Source organism: Equus przewalskii, chromosome 12 (assembly GCF_037783145.1).
Source record: "Equus przewalskii isolate Varuska chromosome 12, EquPr2, whole genome shotgun sequence".
Classification (NCBI taxonomy): domain Eukaryota; kingdom Metazoa; phylum Chordata; class Mammalia; order Perissodactyla; family Equidae; genus Equus; species Equus przewalskii.
In genome coordinates this window covers 41908700-41931836 of record NC_091842.1, presented here as the reverse complement: position 1 = coordinate 41931836, position 23137 = coordinate 41908700, and the positions used below count along the sequence as shown (strand labels likewise).

The 23137-nt window shown below is 56.1% G+C and overlaps 1 protein-coding gene and 1 long non-coding RNA gene across 4 annotated transcripts in view; one reads left to right on the top strand and one right to left on the bottom strand.

The window, feature by feature from the left end:
* Nucleotides 1-23137, bottom strand: part of LMF1 (lipase maturation factor 1) — a 92895-nt gene that overhangs the window by 22019 nt on the left and 47739 nt on the right. For all 3 annotated transcript variants that reach the window (XM_070567112.1, XM_070567113.1, XM_070567114.1), the window contains 2 exons: nucleotides 21110-21258; nucleotides 3737-3802 (listed from right to left, as the gene is read on the bottom strand). In XM_070567112.1, coding sequence (XP_070423213.1) covers nucleotides 3737-3802; nucleotides 21110-21258 — 215 coding nt within the window. The remainder of the gene's footprint in view (nucleotides 1-3736; nucleotides 3803-21109; nucleotides 21259-23137) is intronic.
* LOC139074808 (uncharacterized) lies at nucleotides 2995-22571 on the top strand. The gene is made up of 3 exons (XR_011524618.1): nucleotides 2995-3093; nucleotides 17880-17971; nucleotides 19111-22571. It is a non-coding gene; the product is annotated as an uncharacterized lncRNA (long non-coding RNA).

Genomic DNA, 23137 nt, shown 5'->3' with positions numbered 1-23137 from the left:
GGGGCACCCGTCAGCAAATTCCACGGGTGACACGAGGTCTGCGGCACAGCCAGTGAGGACGGCAGAGAGCGCTGAAGGGAGGCCGCTGCGCCCCGCCCCTCCTCCCGCTGACTGGCTCTGAGATCGGAGCACTGAGCTGACTGCGTCCCCTCCCGCAGGCCCCAGGCTGAGGGGCTCGTGAAGGCGGCCCCTCTCAGGCTGTCTGCCTGGCTCGTGGAAGGACGAGCAGTGTCCAGGGACGGGCAGCACAGACTGCCTGCCGAGGGGCACACAGCACCCGCCGTGAGCTGAGCAGGATGGCTGCAGCCAGGGACCGTCTCCCACCCTGATGCATCTGAAGATGCGTCCTGGACGGGAGGTGAGAGGCCTCTGGACCCCAGAGCACGAGGAAGGACCTTCTCCAGGAGACGCCGGCGGAAGCTGCCCTCATAGTCAGGCTGCGGCCCGGTCAGAGGAGAAGAGCGACGAGGACTGTGCTGCTCCCTGACCCCCGGGGTGAGCGCTGTATGGGGACCACCTTGCGTGCCCCTGCGACCTGAGAGGCAGGAGGCACGCATGGTGGCGAGGGCACGTGCACGCAGTGGCCCGCGGCGCCTGCTCCCGGCCCCCCACTCCCACGTCAGGCTCTGATGGATCCTGGAGGCGCCCTGGACGTCAGCAGTTCCCATCTCAGGCAAGAAACTCTCGCTTACAACTGCATCAAGGCAACACAAAGGCCTCCTTTATGCGCTGTGAGGCTGTGGGACTTTGCCAATAATAGGAGTGGAAAGTGATTTATGTCCCTGGGTTAGAGGGCAGCTCTGCCTCTAGGGCTCTGGGGCAAAACCACTGCATAAACCTGTATTAACTCCTCTGTGCACCCCTGGGGGGGACAGGAAAGGAAGGGGTCACCTGAGGATGGTGCCACCTCGGGCACAGACCCAGCCCTGGAGGACCACCAACAGCCGTGGGCAGCGGCCCAGTGAGGCCAAGAGACGTTCAATTGCTCAGCGACCGAGTGCATCGCTGAGTGACAGGTCCAATACAGAAGAATTTTAAGTATAAACTTGTGTAATCAAGGTATCCAAAGTTGAGAAATGCAGATTCTGATGGATCTGTACAGAACACGAGGCCCACACAGGAACGCGGGCCTGCCGCTGAGAGCCCCTCTCACTGTTCCAGCTGGCACGCTAGCTAACTGGCTGAGATGTGAGACTCCAAGTGGGCAGGATGCAGCTCTCTCTCCTCCTTCCACTCCGTCTGACGGCTGAGGCACTCCAGCGGCATCTCCTGCGTTCGGCTTCCTGTGTGGCTGGGATCAGAAACAGCCATTCGGGCAGAACCGCTGCCGTGTGGACCAAGGCTGTCAGAGCATTGCTGAGGTGGCGGCTCTGACCTTGACGCACTTGGCGGTGACTGGCTCTGCGTGGCTGCGGTCGGGCCATCCCGAGATCTGCAGTGACCACACCTTGGCCTTTTCTCTTGGCGGGACCAACGGTCTGCACTCAATGACCTCTGCCCCGGGGCTTCTTCTGGTTTGACTGACTGAATTCACCAGCACTTGCCTTTAGTCACGAGGACAGGAAGACAAGCAGTGAGGCCTCTGCTGCCCCGCGGACGGGGGAGGAGCCCTCAGGGGTGTGTGCTCCGGGAGCCGCAGGGCGGTCACGATGCCTCCGCCTGCTCAGCTCGCGCTTCGTGCTGCTGGAAGACCTTGTGTGCAAGGGAAACCAGGCCCTGCTGAGCACTCCGGGTCCAAGCACGAGGACAGGGACGGGGCCCCTACACACGGCACGTCCCGCAGCCTGCGCCCTGTCCAGCTGGAGGACATGAAAAGATCGGGGGCCTCAGGTCTCTCCACACAGTCATGCCATGAGCTGGACGGGCCACAGCACAGGAGGCGGGAGGATGGAGGCGGGAGGCCTCTTCTGCTCAGCCCTCTGCGCACTGGCAGGGCCTGGGGTGGGCAGAGCTCTGTGTCAGCTTCCTCGTCGGCTTGAGCAGGATGGCCACTTGTGCTCTCAGGGCCGGGAGTTTGCTGGGCCGAACTCGCAGGGACCCTGAGTGCCCAGAGAGTGCCAGAGTGCAGTTACTACGATCCCCTCACGGGGTTAGCAGCCAAGTTCGAGATGAAACAGAAGCAAGGCCAGAGGGGGAAGGAGGGGCCCAGGAGCCCCTCCCTGCAGCTCCCCTGTAGGCCCTGGCCACTCCAATGCCCCACTGGCTCTGCCACCTTCTCCAGCACGTCCCTCTCGTGAGGTCTCCGCCAGTCGTGCTGTGACAGCAAACGAGGGGCCCTCTCTCTTTCACAGGCCCTGCTGTCATGTTATCTGGAGCCCCTGCTGCCACTGGCCATGGATTGGAGGAGTCCAGGTCACTGAGGACAGGCTCCATGGCCCATGGTCCCTGCCCCCACGGCACAGACAGCACGAGGGGTCCCAGCCCTACTCCCCACGTCCCCAGGTGCCCTCACTCCACCCCAGCTCAGAGAGCGGGCAGTGAAACGAGGTTCCACTGAGGAAAGGCTCCTGCTGCTGGGAAGAGTCGGTGGTCCCCATGGGGATGGAGAAGCCTGCCCTGGTGAGGACACACCCAGCCCTGCCCTCTGGGCTCACCCTGCCCCTCTCCACTGGCCAAGACTCCTTCCATCGACCTGAAACAGTCAGGGGCCTCCACGCTGGCCGAGAGCCGCATGCAGGTCACGGGCGTTGGTGCCGTGAGGACGCTGACACGCACCCTTTCACCTGCTCGGACTCCCTTCAGGGCACACGCTCTTCACCCATCGGGATAGTGTCAACCAGGTGGCTGGGGGTTTGGGGGGGGACCAGGACAGAGCAGAGGGTCCCCCACCCAGCCCTGGTGTGAGAGTGTCAGTGAGCTGCCTCTGACAAGAGCAGATAAAAATCACCTTCCTGTGATCAAGCCATAAGCAATGAGCAGGGAACATGGGAGCACCCTGTCTGACAGGTGGCGCTCCAGGCGCGTCAAAGACGCTGCCAGCAAGAGCAACGTGGGCCCAAGTGAGGAACGCGGGCGCTGACAGGCACGACTGTGTATGCAGAGTGAGCATCGTCACCAGGAAGATGACTGCTGTCCTGACGCAGGCTCCCTCAGGTCAGCGTGCAGCCCCACCGTGAACACGTGAGCAGGCAATGGAGCAGGAGCAGCTGGGGGGCTCACACCGGGCCTGGGCCTGCGGGGTGGGGGTGGACGATCGTGCCCAAAGCCCTGGGCCTGGCCGGGCAGGGGCCATGGGGGGCTGAGCACAGCAGGACTAGCGCTTGCCTCCCAGCGGAGCCGCAACGCACCCGCACCCATGTCCTGTCCCCATGGCCCCTGTCCCCACGGCTGGGGGGCGGGACATGGGGCAGAGCAGAGCAGAGCCCTGGGGCATGAAGGGCCAGCTCAGACTCTAGGAGGGAGGGTACCGGGCCTGGCATCTGGGCAGGACTGGGGACAGCAGTGGAGGGACGCAGCACCCATAACGAGAATGAACCACTGGACTCACGACCATGGTGGCCTGATGCCCGATCCTCCAGCCCCAGCAAGCAGGACCCTCTGTGGGCCACCTTGTGACCGAGCCCCCGAGAAAGGAAGCGGGGCTGGGGCGCGGTCTCAAGTGAGCTGAGCTGCAGCCTCCAGGAGGCTGCATCTGCAGTGCAGGTGGCTGGTCTCCCGGATGGGGCGGGGCTGGGCACAGGCGAGCTCAGCTCACGTCTGCATTGCTGCATCACCACACAGCTGTCGCGCTGCTCACCTCGTAGTGGAAGTCCATGCAGGTGAGGTCCCGCCAGCACTGGTCCCCCCGGATCTTGATCAGGCCCTGCCAAGGCGAGACAGAGAGGAAGGGACGTGAACCACTGTCCAAGAATGGCATGGGTCCCTCAGGACAGGTACCCTGGCCACCAGGTGGAGGACCCACGCCAAAGGGGCTTTAGGGGACTGACGGATTTCATCTCCCACCTGAAGTGAGGTGAGAGGTAAAAGGTAAGCAAAGCTTCATGAAACATATGCAGGATTCTTGTTGACTAAAAGTTAGCAAACGCACGCTGCAGCCAGCAGGAAACACTGGCTTTCTTTATGAAGTCAGTCCCTTCTGTGCTGTCTTTACAACCGAGGTTCCAGGCTCTGAGCATCGTCCCAGTGATGCAACTGGGAAGCTTTGAAAATAGACCAGTTTGTGAAGCTACACGCCCACTCTTATTGACACTTCCAGACGCCGGGGAGACCTGACAGAGAGGTCGTCTCAGCTGCTGCGATGACAAACACTCGAGCAGGTCAGGCAGGCTGGACGACAACGCCCACCCACCTGCTGGGAGTGGCCACTGCCGTTCTGCAGCACATAAGCCCCCGGTGCTCGGGCCTGAGAGTGTCCTGGGAACTGCTTTGTGGCCAGGTCCACCAGGGAAGCGGCTGTGGAGAGTGGGGCTCTGCTGAGCAGCCTGCAGGCGAGCTTCTCGGCACTAGCCAGGCGCCCTGTCACTGTCAGCTCCCCGCAGCCCTGCTGCCGTTTCCAGGACACCGTGCAGTAGCCACAGCATGGCCCGGCGGCAGACGCAGGGAGGACGGCCAGCTCGGTGCCGGTCAGACACAGCCCCACCCCCCTTCTCTTGGGAACTCGCAGCTCCATACAATTCCTTCATAAGTCAGAAACAAACTGTCCCCCCTGCCGGGACTAAAAATGTTGCTTGAGATACAGAAATTCCGTGCCAATTTCTGTCTCTTATGTAAGAGCTGGATTAGAAGGTGAGAAACTGCACCGACAAAGAAAACAACCATGGAATATGGCTCAGCTTTCTCTTGTGATGGTGGTTTCTGCAGCTACAACTGTTCTGGGCTGAGTTCCATCAGTTTCATCCACCCATCCACCTATCCATTAATCTACTATCCACCCATCCATGCATCCATCCATCCATCCATCTGCCCATCCACCTATCCATTAATGTACTATCCATCCATCCATCCACCCATCCACACATCCATCCATCCACCCATCCACCTATCCATTAATGTACTATCCATCCATCCATCCACCCATCCACACATCCATCCATCCACCCATCCACCTATCCATTAATCTACTATCCGTCCATCCATCCACCCATCCATGCATCCATCCATCCATCCACCTATCCATCCATCTATCTACCCATCCACCTATCCATTAATGTACTATCCATCCATCCATCCATCCATCCACCCATCCACCTATCCATTAATCTACTATCCATCCATCCATCCACCCATCCATGCATCCATCCATCCATCCATCTGCCCATCCACCTATCCATTAATGTACTATCCATCCATCCATCCACCCATCCACACATCCATCCATCCACCCATCCACCTATCCATTAATGTACTATCCATCCATCCATCCACCCATCCACACATCCATCCATCCACCCATCCACCTATCCATTAATCTACTATCCGTCCATCCATCCACCCATCCATGCATCCATCCATCCATCCACCTATCCATCCATCTATCTACCCATCCACCTATCCATTAATGTACTATCCATCCATCCATCCATCCATCCACCCATCCACCTATCCATTAATCTACTATCCGTCCATCCATCCACCCATCCATCAAGCTACCATCCATCCATCCACCATCCATCCATCCATCCACCCACCCACCCACCAACCCATCAATCTACCATCCATCCAGCCGTCATCCACCCCGTGGGTTGTCCAGGATAATCTTCCTCACTAAAGTCAACTGACCATGGACTTCAATCATGTCTGTGAAACACCCTCAGAGCAACATCAGGATCGGTGTTTGGATGAATAAATGGGGACAGTGGCCCATCCAGGTTGACATATAAAACTGACCTTCACACATGGGCAGGACTTTGGGGCAGCTGAGGGCTCTAAGCCAAGGACGGGACAGTGTGAGTTGATGGGTCCTCTGGTGGCCACATGGCCAACAAGGCAGAATGACCACCCAGGATGTGGAACATGTCTGGAATGTGGAGCCCACAGCATGGGCTGAAGGATTGGAGTGTGTGTGGGGCAGGGAGCAGCTAAGACCCCCAGCCTGGGCCGCTGGTGGGTGGCACGGACACAGTGACGCCCAAAAGAGCAGGGATGAGAAATGACAAGGACGTCAGGGCAATGTGTGGCGGCCACACCGGCTTCTACAGAAAGACCAAATGAGAGCTCCTGTGGTGCACACAGGCTAGACGAGCTGCACACGCAGCCTGGCAGTCAGTTTACAAACGTATCCCAAAGGTGCTCAATTCTGAGCACCACGAAGACCCAGCAGTTATTCTGATGCTGGTTTTGGAGGGAGCCACTTCCTGCTTCGGCATCTGCCTCTCTGGGGTCTGCATACACCACAGCGGGGGGGCTGAACCTGCCCCCTGCCCTCAGCCGGCTCGGGCCGAGCCACCATCACGGGAGCTGTGTGTCCCATCAGAAGTCAGTCGTGCTCCAGGGACCCCAGCGCTGCTATTTAGAGCCTCGCAGGATGAGTCACTTTGAAAAGCAGAGTCACGTCTTTCTGGATCACAAAAGAGCCAGAGAGACCACTCCCAGTCTGAACTGCGGTGCAGTCACGTTTGTATGAAGACAGCACTTCAGAAGTCCGAGGTGTCCTGCGGACCTGCTCTGAGCGAGTCCGTCCTGCTGACGCGCGGGGACCGCCCATGTCTGATGCGGACGCGCCCGCTCTTCAGCAGGAGCACTCAGCCTGCTGTCACACGAGCTCCCCCGTGAGCGCGGGCCCGCTCCCGCATCCTCCCAGATCCGAGAGTGGTACTCTTCGGAGATTCAAACCAGGCAAAGAAGAAAAAAACAAAGTAATTAAAATGTCATTCAAATTCTAAGCTGATATGAGACACTTAAAAATCTGAAACATTCTTTCAGGAGCAGAGGATAATTATATTCCTCCCCATCTATTGATTTCTCCCTACAATGCAGATGTCAGATTTTCCACGGATTTTTTTTCTTCCAGAGTAAGTGTCAAAGGAACAAAGCCTTCTTTGAGCCTTTTTCAGCCCAAAATTAATTCTGAAAAAAAAGGCACAGACAGGCTAGTAACATGCCAGACCCAAAGAGGGCCGAGCGACCTAGAGCTGTCCCTGCGACCCCTGCTCTTGGCTTGGGAAAGGGAGAGTGCCAGGATGCTGGAACATTCCTGGGGACGGAGGAAGCCTCGGCCCCGGGCGGTGGGTGGAGGCAGGCGCAGAAGACGGGCCTGGGGTGCAGACGGCTTCTCCCCGAAGTGCTCGCTCCGAGAACACGCTTCTTAAACACTCCCGCTCAGCCTGGGAGAACCAGGCTTCCGCCCCAGAAAGAGCAACCACATCTGTAAGCTGCACAAGTCCCTTCACACCTGGGGGAGGGGCTCCCCAGGCCTGTGCCCGGGCAAGGGGGGACAGCCCACGAACACCGGCAAGGGGGGTCCCTGCCCTCAGGGACACATGTGCCACGCAGAGAGCCCTGTCCCCAGCGGCCTCACTGTGAACACACTCAGCAGCCCGTTCTCTCATGGCTGGAGGTCTCTGCCGACTCTGGAACCCTTCCTCCATCTGCAAAGACAGGGCATTCCTGCTCGTGGCTCCTTCGCCACAGAGGAGCTGCGCCCCCGGGGCCGTGAGCACTGACGAACGGGCCACAGGTGCAAGGGACAGGCCTCCTCTGCCAGTGGGCATGCTGGTCTGGATGCCACTCGGGCCATGGGGAGGAGGCTGGGCGCCCTGGGCTCTGTGCTGACCCAGCTGCGTCTCTGCTCTGGGAGCTGAGCTGGGCCCCCGAGTGCTTCACCAGCAGTGGAGGGGGGACCCCAGGTCTCAGGGCGCACGGCGACCACCACATTGGAGGTTCACTGTTTGGCATCCCGCATGTGATGTCAGCCAGCACAGGCACGCCTGGGCACCTGTCAAGACCAACTTGTCTTCATACGTAAAGGACCCAGCCAACCCCAGGTAGCCACCTGGCCCAGCTCCTCTGCCGTGTCACTGGGCCGTACCTGCACTTTCTGACCCCCAGGGACGATTAAAGAGAAACCTACCATCTGAACCCAGAAACACACATGTGAGCATGCAGACGGTCAGAGAAGACGGTCTGGGCTGACACGTGCGGCCGGGAGCAGAAACGACCAAAGCCATTTCGTGGAGTTTTACTTTGCCCCCTCCCCGAATCCTGGTGACCCTTTGAAACCTGCCCTGACGAAGCCCGCCCAGGACAGGCTGACGCGGGGCTGCGAGGAGCGGTGGGAGGGGTGGCGGCTCCGCGCTGGCGTTAGGGGCTGGGTGCATTTCTAGGCCATGGGAACGGCTGTCTTTCTGCCTGGGGCTGTTCTGAGACGAGTGGCAGAGACACACAGAGGTGCCGAGGAGCCGAGCACGGGGCCCGCCATGAGCAGGGGCCGCAGCTGGGGGCCAGAGGTCAGAGCGCTGCAGACATCACTTTCCAGAAATTCCCATGACGCCCCCGAGCTGGAGTCCGGGGTCTGGCCTCCTGGGCGCTCTTGCAGGAAGGATGACAGAGCCGGGAAGAAAGCCCCTTTCTTTGGTTCTGCCCACGCTAATGCAATAAAACAAATTAGAATAATTGCTCTCATTTCGGAGCAGGGACCCCAGGACGGGGCAGGCTCGTCAAGGAAATGACAACACATCCGCCTGATTCGGGTCTTCACAGGGGCCTGTCGCATTCCGACGTTTATTTCATTACATTTAATGTGATTTTACTGGAGGCGTTCTGACTCCAAGAACGAGCCCCCAGCTTCAAAGTATCACTTTTTCCCTCGGTTACTTAGCTCCTCGCTCTTCCTGGCTAATGCGTCTCACCCGCTCGCTAGGCGTCAGTGCCGCCTCCGCAGCCTACAGGTCTCTGGGACAGAGGCACCATGAGTGGAGCACGTGCACACAGAAAGAGCTTTTCTGATAACCCCGGTTCACCTGCTCAAAGCAACCCCTGAGCGTCCGAGGGGGAAAGCAGAGGCCAAACACGACTCGCAGAGCTTCCTGGTCGAAGCCTCACCTCAACCCAGAACCTTCTTCCCACCAGACGAGGACTTCGAGCCTCAGACGGGGAGATGTGGGCGCTGGCGGCACAGCCTGAATTGAGAAGAGGCTTGCATATCGTGGCAGCCAGCAGCTCTGCCGTGTGGTGGACAGACGGGCACGTACCGTGCTTGCACACTGAGGACGCTGCCAATCTGCCAGCAGCACCAGAGCCTTGTGGAAGCCCAGCAAAATCATGCGCAGGCCTGGACGTGGGGAGACACGCCACTGACACTTCACTGTGCCCCGACATGGCTTCTGCTGAGTAGAAAAGTCAGCGGGCTGCGCAGCTGCTCTCGCCCTCTGGGCTGGGGGCTCCCCAGGGCTGGGGTGACGGCAGAGGCTCTCTCAACATCAGTTATGACCAACTCGTTCATTGTCCCCACGGTGTGTGGAGGTAATCGGGCTGCATCTCACAGCGCTCACTGCATGTAGAAAGCAAACTTGTGGTACCCTCTTAAGTCAAAGGGCTGAGCTGCAATTTACATAAAGCAAAACGCATACATCTGACGGGTTCAGCTCCACACGTCCTGACAACTGTTACAATAAGATTTCCACCACTCAGAACAGGATGCCAATTTCCATCCCAGAGAACATTCTCCACGACCCCTCTCTAGGCAATTCCACACCCAACTGGGCGGGGGGCAAGGTGGCAGCTCCAGCTCTGCCTGTTCAGGGTGTCACACATGGACACATGCGCCAGGTGCTCTCCAGCCCTGGCTCAGGCAGGCTGTGCTCAGTACGCTCTGGGGCTCGTCCCTGCGGTAGCATCAGGAGCAGACTCCCTTTTACGGCTGAGCACCGTCCCTGTGTGAACGAATCACAGGTTGTCCACCCTGTCAGTGCATGTCTGGTTGTTTCCTAGTTCTCTGTTACAATAGGGCTGCTGCGGATATCTGTGCACAGCCTCTGCATGGACACAGGTCTTTATTTTACTCCGGCAAATTCCCAGGAGTGGAGGGCTGGCTCACAGGGCAGACCATGTTTCTCTTTGTAGGAAACTGCCAACAGATCATCAATGTGGCTGCGCCATCTTACGCCCCATGTGTGACACGCCCCACGTGGAATTCCAGTTGTCCGCACCCTCACTGACACGTGGTGCTGACGGTGTCTTGGACTCAGCCCTTCTTGTGGGTGCGAAATGCGGGCTCATGGTTTTCCATGCACTCATCGCCACTCCTACATTCTCATTTGTGAAGTATGTTCCAGTCCTATGTCCACCTTTTCATTGTGACTTGCACGTTCTGAATATTAATTTTTGGCTGCACCTATGCACTCCGAGTATCTTCCCCACTCTGTGGCTTCCTACTCATTTTCTTAACGGTGTATTTTGATGACAGAAAATTCTAATATCAGTGAAGTACAATTTATCAATATATTTTCTTTACTGTTTAGTGCCTTTTGTGCCCCATCCAAGAAATCTTTGCTACCCCAGGGTAACTATGTCATGTTTGAAAACCTTATGGTTCTGGCATTTATGTTTGTTAAAAAAAGCAAGGCACTTTCCTTGCCCTACTGTGTTGACTTAGTGTCTTGGCTGGAAATCAGTTGACTGTGCCTGTGTGGGTCTCTTTCTGGGAGACATTCTTTTATGTTCTCCTCTGAGAACTTTATGGTTTTGCTTTCACATTTAGGTCCATGAGGTACCTCAAATTAGAGTTTGGTACAGATGAAATAGCCATCAGAGCTCATGTCATTCTTCTGGACAGATACCCAATTATCTCAGGACTATTTGTAAGAAATGACATTCCTTTTTCCATTCCAGTCATGACGTGGGACCTGGTTGAGATCAACTGACAGCAGAATATGCATGAGTCTAGTTCTGGACTCTGTTCTCCTTCAATGATCTGTTTTTCTAGTCTAGATCAATACCGAACTTTAGTTTCACATTAAGCAGGGAAATCAGGAAGTAAAGCCCTCCAACTTTGTTCTTCTTTTTCAAGATTCTCTGCATTTCCATGCAAATTTTAGAATCACCATGTCAGTTTCTCCAAAACAGCCCACTGGGAGTCTGATAGGACTTGCCTTGAACCTCTATACAGCTCTGGGTCACGCAGAAGCCTTAAAGACGCTGCGTCTTCTGGCCACGAATGCGTGCCTCTCTCTGTCCAGGGAGGTCTTCTTACAGCCACACTGGCAACATCTCGTGGCTTTAATGTACGTCTCAGACAGCCTTCATCAGATTTATTACGAGGCGTTTGATGCGACTGTAGACAGTGTTTTCAAATCATACTTTCTAATGATTTCTTGGTGGTAATACGAAGGACCCCTCACGTTCACACTGATCTTGTGTCCTGCAGCCTTGCTATACTCACACATTCATTTCAGTCGTTGCTTTTTAGATTCCACTGCGTTTTCCACATACACATCATGTCTGTGAATACAAGTTTCATTTCTTTCCCCCACTTTTATGCCTTTTACTTCTTTTTCCTGCCTTCTTGTACCAAGACATCCGATGCAGCGGAGCAGCAGAGAGCACGGACATGGGCCTTGCTCCTAGCCATGTGGATGCTCTGTTCCCACACCATCAGCAATGGTGTTAGTGCAGCCTGCACAGATGCCTTTGTCGTCCATGCCAGCATGCATGCAGGCTGAATTGCATCATGTGCTTTTTTTGCATCTGTTGAGATGATCAAACGGTTCTTCATCTTTATTCTGTGACTAGTGAATTGCATTAATGGATTTTCAAGTGTTACACCCGCCTCGCATTCCTGAGATAAATGGCGCCTCTCCTGTGGCTGGGCTGGGCTTGCTGATGTTTTCCTGAGGGTTCTGTGCCTTTGCTCACGAGGGACTCTGGTCTCTGTTTCCTCTGTAACATCCTCGTCAGGTTTCAGTGCCACCGGTACACTGGTCACAGAGACAGGCTGGGGGGTGTCCTCCTCTCCGCTGTCTCCCGAGAGTCTGTGCGGGACTGCTGTTACTTCCTCCCTACACGTTTGATGGATCGCACCGGTGAAGCCATCTGGGCCTCCGCTTTTCTCTCTGGGATGGTTTTTGATTACAGATTCAATTTATTTAACAGACAGAGAGGCATTGAGACTGCCTGTTTCCTTCTGTCTCAGTTTTGGTAAGCTGCATTTGTCAAGGAATTTGTCCATTTTATCTAAGTTGTCGAGTCGACTGGCCCGTAGCCTTGATGCTATCCCAGGGGCCTCTTGACGGCAGAGCCGCGGCTCAGCTGCCAGCTGCTGGTGGGAAATGTCTCCCCGGTGCCCCTCAGTCACAGCCCGGCTGCGCACCAGCCCCACTACCTCTGACCTGGAAACTGCAGGGGCAGTGGCCTGGATGTCCTAACTTCCAGGTACGGCTATTTCTCTCATGTTAACAAGACAGCAGGACGGTCCGCATCAGGGGCCACACAGGAGCATCGGAAGGGCCCCACCGAGGGTGCAGTACAGGCGGAGCACAGACCCACCAGCCGCACGGTGTGGCAGTCAGGACCCACGCTTAAAGAGGAGGGGCTTGAAGCCATGTCGAAGACGTCCAGCATCTTGTCACTTCTTTCTGCAGCCTGCAGGCTATTTGTGGGGTCACCTAAACGTATGCAACAAGAGTTAACACTCGTGACAGCTTATGGGGCGCTCGCTCACGCCCTAATTCTCAGGGCCCCTCCCTCTGTTCCTCCTACGTTCCTTCCTCTCCATCTACTTTATATAAAAAAGACCGGCTCCAGCCACAGCAAATACGCAGCTCGCGATGAAAAGTGCTGACTTTAGCTGCAATTTTGCTCCATAAGAATTTACGGTATCAAATTCTTAACTCTTAAAATGTGAAGCAATAATAAAAATATCTGAATATCAGGGGAAACGTAGTACAAGACGCTGGGAGAACTGCAGAGAACACGCAGAAGAAGAAAAGCCACAGCAACGGATGGAGCGCGGCAGCAGCAGCCGCGCCGGAGACGCTGCCCGGCGCGAAACTCGACAGCAGCAGCCCCCACACCTGCTCTCCCTACTCGGACGACTCCGAGGATCCTCTAGACAGCACACAGTTTGCCTCCGCCGCTGCTCAGCTTCGCGCGGCTCCCCTCGTGGCCCGTGAGCCCGCGCCCCTCCACACCGCAACGCTCACGCCAGCTTCTTCCAGGCTCCCACGGGCCGCCATGCGCACGCCCCCACGGCACACGCGCCCACGGCCACGCGCCCACGGCCATGCGCACACCCCCACGGCCACGAGTACACTCCGGGTGGCCAGGCTGCAGGGCAGCGGAAGCCAGAGCAGGAGGCGTGGATAGGAGATCTCTAGAGCTCAGACCGAAACCAAGTGTCCCCCCTTGGTACGGTCCAGCTCTGAGAAGTCCCAGCGCCAGGACGCTGGCTCGGTTCTCGGAGTTTTAGCAACAGCGATCTGAGCCCTCAGCGCAGGACGAGATCGTCCAGGACAGCTTCGCTCCAAAGTGCCGTGGGCACCCATTGTCTGCTCCGCAGGAGCTGGGGACCAGGAGCATGTGACGCGCTCCGGATACAAACCCGGGCCAGCGCGAACTCAGCTACACACACATACTCCGTCTCCACAAGAACTGAGATTGAGGAAAAACTGAAAACTGTTTCTTTTTTAAAGCACAATTACAGGCACCCTACTGCCTTACGCACAGTGATGCGGATGCCATGCCATTTACCATTTCCTGCAGGGGAGAGTCTCCACTCTAATGTGACCGAAATCCACGCATTTAAAGCAGAAAACTGAAGAAGTGCCCGGAGCGCTTCCACAGAAGCACTGGCCTGTGTCCCCGCCCCTCCTCCCCCGGGGAGAAGGCACAGTCCCCATCCTGGGCAGAGCTGCACCTCTGTTCTGAGGAAGGATGCCAAATGGGGTCACCTGCGCCCCGACAGCCACCCTGCACTGTCACAGCGACTGGAAGTGAGGAGGCCAGGGAGACAGGAGCCTCTCCACCTCGCCCCGGGGAGCAGGTGGGGATGCCACGCTGCAGTCAGCCAGCCTCAGGACACTGAATCCGTGAGAAGAACCTGCCAGTTCTTGCAGAGGCTGGCCTGGAGCTCACGGAGGGAGCTGAGGGAGCCGCTCCCGATGGGGCTCAACTTCCAATCATGCCAACCGTGGAGCGACCACTCCTGCCTCCACCAGGCCCGTGCTGACAATCTGGGGCTGTCACACCACCTATACTTCAGCAGTCACCAGTAGCTGGAGAAACGCTGGCCCACCCCAAGCAGCCAGGCCCCCAGCGGCAGGGGAGACGGGCAGGAAGTGCAGCCGTAGTCTGTCTGTCTGAGCGTCAGCACCTGGAGGGGCTGAGGGTCTTTCCAGGGCTCGAGGGCACACGGCTCCTGTCTGGTGCTCAGTAGAGTGATGCCAAGGGAAACCTGGCCTGGGGGGGTCTGTCTGTCTTCAGCGCAGCCCACAAAGACAGACGTCCTGCTCTGTGTGGGGCTGACGGGCCACCTCCCTGACGCTCCCCGCTGCTGCTGACCTCTTGTTGGGTTTCAAAATCTAATTCACGTCCCACCCTGAAGCACGTGGCTGAGGAACTCTCGTGGATGCATGCCTGTGACACCCTCACTCTGTCAAGACACGGGACATTTCCACCACTCTGAAAGTTCTTGCATGACCCCCCAAGTCAATCCCCACCCCAAATCCCTGAGGTGATAGCTTCTGAGTGTGCAGCCACGTGCTGGCTCTGCCGGTTCTGGAACCTCCCACACAACGACTCGGATGGTGCACGCTCCTTCGTAGCTGGCTTCCCTCACTCAGCACAAGGCCGCGAGGTCGCCCAGGCCTTCCAGGCATCAGCACTCGTTCCACCATATGCCGAGTGGTTTCCATTTGGGGGATTTAGCGCAGCCTGCCCACCCATCCTCCTGTGCACGGACTGCACTGGTTTCCAGTCCTCAGTGCTCGTGGACAAGGCTGCCGTGTTTGCATCGAGGGCCCTTTCCGAGCACCTGGTTCCATTCTCTTGGGTAGGTGTGGAGGAGTGGGAACGCCAGGCGACAGTGGAGGAGGAGCGTCAACTTTGTGGGTAACCGCGAATGGCTCCCACAATGGCAGGACCACCTTTACAGCCCACGGGAGAGCAACGTGGGAGTTCCCCTTGCTCACACCCTTGCTGCGACCGACTGAATGTTCATGTCCTCCCCAGTCCGTGTGCTGAAGCCTGACCCCAGGGCGGCTGTCTTTGGACTAAGAAGTCATGAGGCTACATGAGGTCATGAGGTCATGAGGGTGGGCCCTGACCCCACAGGACTAGTGCACTTACTGGAAGAGACGCCAGCTTCTCTGTCCACCAGGCGAGGACACGCCCAGAGGGCGGCCTTCGGCATTCAGGAACAGAAGCAGCCGCAGCATGATCCTGGACTTCCAGCCTCCAGAACTGGGTGAAAGTAAGTGTGTAGGGCTCCCCGACTGTGGTGTTGTTACAGCTGAGACGCCTGCCCAAGTCTGGTTCCGTCAGTCTGAGGTGTTAGCTGTTCTCGTGGGACACACGGTACCTCACTAGGCTAACGTGCATTCCCTAACAGCCAGGAGAGCGAGTGGACTGCAGGCGCTCAAGACAGCCAGTGCATGTCTTCCTTCGTGACGCGTCTGCTAAAATCTTCCCCCACTTTTTAGGCTGATTTGGCTTTATTACAGAGTTTATGAGTTCTTTAGATTTTCCAGATAGAGGGTCTTTGTCAGGTATGTGCTAAGTGGTGCATGGTATTGTGAATATTTTCTCCCAAACTGTGACTTGCTATTTATCAATGGTGTCTTCTGAAGAATGGAAGATTTTGATTTTGATGAAGTCCAGTTTATCCATTTTTTTCTTTTATGGTTAATGTTTTCTGTGTTGTAAGAAATCTTTGCCTATGCCAAGACTGCAAAAAATATTCTCCCATGTTATCTTCATGAAGTGTGTTAGTTTCAGCTTAGGCCTGCCATCCACCTCAAACTGATTTTTGTGTATGGTGTAATGGAGGGGTTTGGGTTCGTCTACCCCATGTGGACATCCAGGTGTTCCAGCATCATTTGTGGAAAAGACTTTTCTTTGTCAGTGGAATTGACTTGGTGCCTTGTCCAAAAGTCATTTGGCCATGATTCCAGTGTGGGACTGTTTCCGGACCCTCCAATCCACTCCATCGCTATCGCTGTCCATCCTCATGCCTACACCACACCATCCTGATCACTGTGTCTTCTGGGAAGTCTTGGAACAAGCAGTGTTCTTATTCTTGTTCAAGATTTTACTCTTTAGGGGCTGGCCCCGTGGCCGAGTGGTTAAGTTCGCGCGCTCCGCTGCAGGCGGCCCAGTGTTTCGTCGGTTCGAATCCTGGGCGCGGACATGGCACTGCTCGTCAGACCACGCTGAGGCAGCGTCCCACATGCCACAACTAGAGGAACCCACAACGAAGAATACACAACTATGTACCGGGGGGCTTTGGGGAGAAAAAGGAAAAAATAAAATCTTTAAAAAAAAAAATAAAAAAAAAAAAGATTTTACTCTTTATTCAAGATTGTTCTGGCTATCCTAGGACCTTGGCACGTCCATATAAATCGAAGAATCAGTTCATCAGTTTCTAAACAGAAAATCCTTCTAGGACTATGTTTGGGGTTGCATGAAGCCTACCGGTCAATCTGGGGACAAGTGACAGCTGAGCATCACGGAGACTGTTGATCCACAAACATGATGTGTCCGTCTACTCAAGTCTTCTTCCATTTCTCTTGGCAATGTCTGGGAGCTTTCAGGGTACAAGTATTGCACTTCTTCTTTGAAAATTTCCTAAGTATTTTATGGTTTTGGATGTTATCATTAATGCTCTATCTTAAATTTTCATTTTCCAACAGTTTTTGCTAGATATTGTTGGTTTTGTACACTGGCCTTGAATCCTGCACTGTGGTTAAATTCACTCATTAGTTCCAGGGCCCCTGTGATCTCCTATGTACATGTGAATGCAGAGAATTTTACTTCTTCTGTTCCAATCTTCAGGGCTTTTACTACTTTCCTTGCTTTATCGCACAAGCTAAGATCTTCAATACCCTGTCAAGCAGACACAATGAGGGTGGACACCTGTCTTGTTCTTACGGGAAAAACGCTCAGTCTTTCACCATCGAGTATGGTGATAGCTGGAGGTAGTTTACATAGTTCTCTTTCATCAGGTGGGAAGTTTCCTTCTATTCCTAGTTTGCTGATAATTTTTTGTTGTTGTTGTGAATGAGTGTTTAACTTTGTCTAATGCTTTTTCTACCTTGATTAAGATGATCGCATCATTTTATATGTCTCTCCCGTAATCTGGTAATTTGGCGAATTACATCAACTCATTTGTGTCCAGCCAGTCTTGCATTCTGAGGACAATCCCGCTCGCTCTTGATGCGTTATGCTCCTCATGCTCTGCTGGATTCATTTGCTAATAATTCCTTAAGAATTCTTCTCTGCGCTCTTAAAGAATATTGCTCTGTAATTTCCTCTTCTTGGCATATCTGTGCCTTCGCTGGCCTCAGAACAATGACTGGGAAGGGCTGCCCTCTGCCCTCTGAATGAGCGCACAGGATCCTTACTGTGTCCCCCCTGAGCACATCACAGAACTCATCAGTGAGGACTCCTGGGCCCGGGACTTTCTCAGGGGGCAGCTGCTTTTTGTTTGTTTGTTTCAATGACCTCAATTTATGAAACTATTCAGATTTTCTGTTTCTTCTTCTGTCAGTGCTGCTAATCTATGCCTTTGAAGGAATTTAACCATTTCATCTAATTGCCTACGTTATGTGCATAAAATTGCTCATGTGATTTCTCTTTAACTTTTTATTTTGATAAATCTCAGACTTCAGAAAAGCTGTAAAACAGTCTGGAGTTCCTGTACGACTGTCACTATGAATTCAATTCTATTAAACCACCAACCTCACTTGGACTGCGCCAGTTTTCCCACAAATGCCTCTTTTCTGTCCCAGGGACAGTCCAGGGTGCCACTCTCGTGTTCCCAGAGTCCGACAGTTCCTCGGTCTTCAGTTGCATTTCATGACTTTGATACTTGAGAATGCTGGTGAGTAATTTTGAAGAACGTCCCTCAGTTGGGGTTTGTCTGACGTTTTCTCATAATTTGATAAGAGCTGTGCATTTTGCAAGACTGCAACAGAAGTGAGACGTGTCCCTCTGTGCACAGATCCCTCCTTTCTGAACCCTGTCCCCTAAGTCCAGCAGGATTCGGAGCTGAGGGAGGACCTACGACCTTCCACCAACTTTCACTCCATCCACTCGGCAATGCTTTCCCCTCTGCCTGCCCCCTACCCCGTCTCCTCCTCTGCCTGCCCCCCGCCTCCCCAAGTCTCCCCCTCTGCCTGACCGCCACCCCCCTGGGTCTCCCCTCTGCCAGCCGCCCCTCTCTGGGTCTCCCTCTCTGCCTGCCCCCTGCCTCCCCGGGTCTCCCCCACTGCCTGCCCCCCACAGGTCTCCCCTTTTGCCCCACCCTCCCTGGGTCTCCCCCGTGTGGCTGCCCCCGCCTCCCCAGATCTCACTTCTGCCTGCCCCCCTCCCCGGGTCTCCCCCACTGCCTGCCCTCCCCAGGTCTCCCCTCTGCCAGCCCCCTCATCCCTGGGTCTCCCCTCTGCCAACCCCCTGTCCCTGGGTCTCCCTCTCTGCCTGACCCACCCCCCGAGTCTCCACCTTTGCCCCCCCACTCCCTGCAGAGAGCCAGGCAGTCGAGGGGCCCACCTTATGGGTTTCCCTCTGGCCCCCCATCCCACACTGTCTGCTGTCCAACGTGAGGACAGCTGTGTCATGCACTGTGTCCAGTTTCAGCTGTCTACAGAGAGCAGGGTCACCCCAGGCCACCTCCCGACACGGCCCCACACAGCACTCCAGGGCTCAGAAGAGCTAAACATGTGGAAGCCTAGGACAGGGGGGCCACACCGACGCAGCTTGGGTGTTGGGAAGACCAGGCCTGTGTGGCACCTCGGCCACCCCGCTCCAGGTAGGATCCCTTGGAGACTGAGCCCTGAATCAGCTGCCATCTTCAGGGCATATGAGCCCTGGGCGCCGTCCAAGGGTCAGACAGTCAGCTCTGAGCTGATCCGAGGCACCAGCTGACAGAGAGCAGGAGGTCAGGCCGGGACCTCCTCCGGGGCAGGCCTGACATGGTTTTCTCCCACCTCCTCAGCAGATGCTGTCACTCTTTTTTACCAGGTCGACTCTCTGCTCGCCAGTGAGGGAAGATGACCACCGCCCAACATGCAGATTGAATCTGGTGATTATACCTGTTGGTGCACCTGGTAATTTTCATCCAGCTGGTGCTAACGGCCAATCAAGATGCCACAAAAGGAGCCTTGGCATGCGCTCCTGAGGCCCGCGCTCTGCGGGAGTGTGGGAGTCCATGCGACTTGGCGTCGCAGGCCTGGCTCCCAGCAGCCGACGGCCCCGTCACGCAGGCTGCTTGCCTGTGGGTGCTCCCCCTGGGCCCTCAGCCTCACATCCCACCTAACGAAGCTGCCATCCCAGGAGGTCCCCAGTCAGGTCCTTTGAAACGTCTCATATTTTCATGCTTTTTAAAGCCAGCTGAAGAGAGTCCAAAATCAAGACCCAGATGGTCAAGGAAGCACAGCCTGCTGGGAGCGTCTCATTGACAGCAACCGTAACATGGACTCCTGCTTTCTAATTACATGGAAAATGAATTCGGAGGAAGCAGCCACCTTACTGTGGGATCTGGACACACAGTCAGCACGACACAGAAGCCCTGGGCATCTGCAGTTACTCACAGCCCGCCCAGGCTGCATGCCCTGCCAACCATGCCAGGTCCAAACGGCATACCCCCGAGGCCTCCACACACACCTGTCTGCCCCTCCTGCGGTGCCACCCGGCCCCTGGGCAAGCAGTCTGGGGGCCCACCACCACCCACACGAGTGGACGTGGTGGCTCATGCCGGGCCCTGGCCCTAGGGCTGCTGCCCTGGGTGAGCTCGTCCCTCTGCACTTCAGCTGCTTCCAGTGTCCCCGGAGCCTGCGGCCACGCAGCCAAGGATGTGGCTGTTAACCTAACCCCAGATGGTGATCACGCTGCGATGAATGATGCTTCGGATCTGAGAGCGGGCTCCTGACAAATGACAGGAAAGGGAAGATGTGCCCTTGGGATGCCGATCCTGCTGCAGGACCCACGGCACCCTCCCAGGGCGGACGCCCATCAACCGCCAGCTAAGGACTGGTGCTGCTCAGGATGTGAGGGTGATGGGGGCAACAAGACAGGCCCCCAGCCAGATACAGGGAGTGAGGGCATCAAATCAGCGACAGCCAGAGGGACGTGACAGCACCGGGGGCACGGGGTGCACTCACATCAGAAACACTGAGTAGATGGAGCGCTCGATGAGGGGGTACAGCCATGTCACTGCACAGGACCTCGCTGCAAATCCTCACTAATTACCTAGGGAAAAGCGACTCTGTGGGAGGACCGGCGGGCGCCTGAGTCAGTGTTGGGCCCAGCGGACACTGTCCCCGAAGCAGAAGGAGAAGGGCCGCCTGCCAGAGGTGCAGGACCGGAGGCTGGGCAGCCAGTGCGGGGTCGCGGGGAGACCGAGACCCGCCAGGACTGAAGGGGACCCAGTGAGGCCGTCCTGATGGACGAGCGGCTTGCTCTCGGGTGGGTCAGGAATGAGTTCTTTGTGATCGCCCCCAAGGGAAAACAAAGCGAACAGACAGCTTGGCGTCTCTGTGCCCAAGGCTCCTACGTAAGAGGAATTAGTATTTCCCAACGGTTCTGGTGCAGGAATCAAGATCTCGTTCACAGGGGCGAGACGTGGAAGAGAAGTGAGAGCAAGTTGCCAGATTCTCTAGAACAGTCAGAGTCAAAAGGACCAGCCACTCCCGGTTTTAAGGTTCAGATGATGTTTCTGAAAATCTTAAAGGTGATTGTTAGTGAAATTAAAGCAGGATGCGTTCCTTCCGTGATTCCGAGGAAGACAAGCCATGGAACCCTAGTCTCCCTATGAACCAACCCAGAGTCATGGTTGTGAACACAGAAAATGGCTGTGCAAAGGGCCAGGGAGTTCCGGTGGAGCTCCAGGGCTCAGAGGCCTCTGAACGTCACAGCTGAAGGGGCGCAGCTGGCCATGCTGGGCCAGCCAGAGGGCACGAGAAGAATGACTGGTTTTTAGTACATTTCCCCCCCAAAAATAACAAATAGAAGTTCTACTTACTGCTCCGAGCATGATTCTGAAGATCAGCCACCGAAAGCCCCACACGACAATCTGGGATGTGGGGGTCCCTCGGGGCAACCGAGACAGAGTCCAGAGGGGGCACAGGAAGATTCCCAGGAAGCCCGTCTCCAGAAGCTGGGACTCCCATCCTGGAACAACGACAGGGAGAGAACACGAAGGGGCACATTAACAACAGCCAGGCATTTGCCAACGAAACAAGTCCCCAGACCCAGGTCAACTTAAACAGGCCTGAAAACAGGACAGACGGTGCCACTGAGGGTGCATCTCAGCCCCGAGTCCAGACGCCTCTCTGTGGCAGCAGTGGGACTGCGCAGCAGGGCCCAAGCCAGCCTCCTGTCCTGGCAGGGTGCTGCGGAAACGTGACGTGAGCCCCATGCTGAGCACGCACTGCCAGTGGGCCTGTGGAAGCCTTTCCCGTTCAACGGGCTTGCATGTGAGATCACAGCTGTGCGTGTCCTCCCTGAGGAGCAGCCACCAGGATGGACAGCGTGCGCGAGGCCAGCAGCCTGCACACGAGGTTCTGCAAGCAGAGCTGTCTCTGGTCCCTGCCACCCAGGGGAGGGAGGAAGCCAGGCGGAGAAGCAGGCGGAGGTGGTGGAGGTGACAGGGGCTTCGTGAGACGGCCTCCTGTCAGCCCCGCAGGGCGCAGCCCGGCACAGCGGCAGCTCTTTGGTGGGTGTGGGGCCTTCGCTGACTCTCCTGCTGGGAACCCGCCATGGGCTGTGCAGGAGCTCAGCCCAGGTTCTCATCCTCACAGCAGAGATGGGCACTCCAGGTTCTGGTAAAAACTCACGGAGTCGGCCCCCATCATGGAAACCCCTGCTCACACTGCGTCACAGGAAACCCGGGGCCTGGGACAGGTGTCAGGCTGTCACCAACTCAGCCCTTCAGAAGGAACCTGCACTTTGTTTTGTGTATTTCATCCTGTTTTGACAAATCTCAGAAACATTATGCTGCGTGAAAGACACTGTAGACAAGAGTACATACTCTAGGGTTCCACTTATAGAAGGTTTGGAATGAGCAAAACTGAGGCAGGTGAGAGAAAGAGGAACATGGTTGCCTCGAGAGGGCGGGCGGGGGATGCTGGGTGACATTGTGCCCTGGTGGGGTCATGGGGGTGCACTTGCCAAGACTCATCGAGGCACCTTAAGGTTTGTGCATTTCATTGTTTGTAAATTTCTTTCTCAAAAAAACCAAATAAAAGTACAAACCCTAGAGTTTAGGGCTAGATGTGCAGATCTTGATGTCTGCAACTCACGTGAGATGCCCTGAACATCAGGACGAGGAAGGAACAGATGCGTGACATGGCTGGTGGGACAAGGGACAGCCGCCCCAGGAGCCAGGTGGGGGCTATGGGCTTTCACTGTACACTTGTTTGAGACTTTCTGTAGTCTGATATTTTTCATAATAAAATGGGGGGTAGAAATCCCATTGACTCTCATGTGTTCTGTGGATTTCTGAAACCCCAGTTCCAAATCAGTTCTTCTTTTGGAGAGAAATGAGTCAGTTTGCTACAAAGCAGTGTCCGAGAGCAGCAGTGCCCAGCTGGAAGGGCAGCGAGTCTCACCCTGGATGGGTAAGCGTAGCGTCTCCATGGGCTCACTGCCTTGGCTGACCATGTGCAGCTGTGCTGGGGACTCTGGAGCCACGAGTGTGCACCCTGCACCTGTCTGGAGATGATTCCAGAAGCAGAAAGAAGCTGGGAGGGTCCTGGGGGATGGGGCCGACGGGAGGGGGTGAAGTGAGGTAGGCAGCCGGAGCCCACTGCGCCACCATTGCTGCAGCCGGCCTGATCAGTCATGGCTGGGGGCCTGCCGGCACAGCTGTCACCCGACGGGAGAGGGGAGCACAGAGCAGCAGGGCACTCTGGCCAAGGCTGGCCAGGGGAGACGTCAGTGCCACCCTTCTGCAGGGACTCGAAGCCTGGGATGCCCACGTGGGCTCAGCCCGGCCCCTCCAGGGCCCACCTGCACCCCACCAGAACCGAGCACACCCCCGACTTCCCTC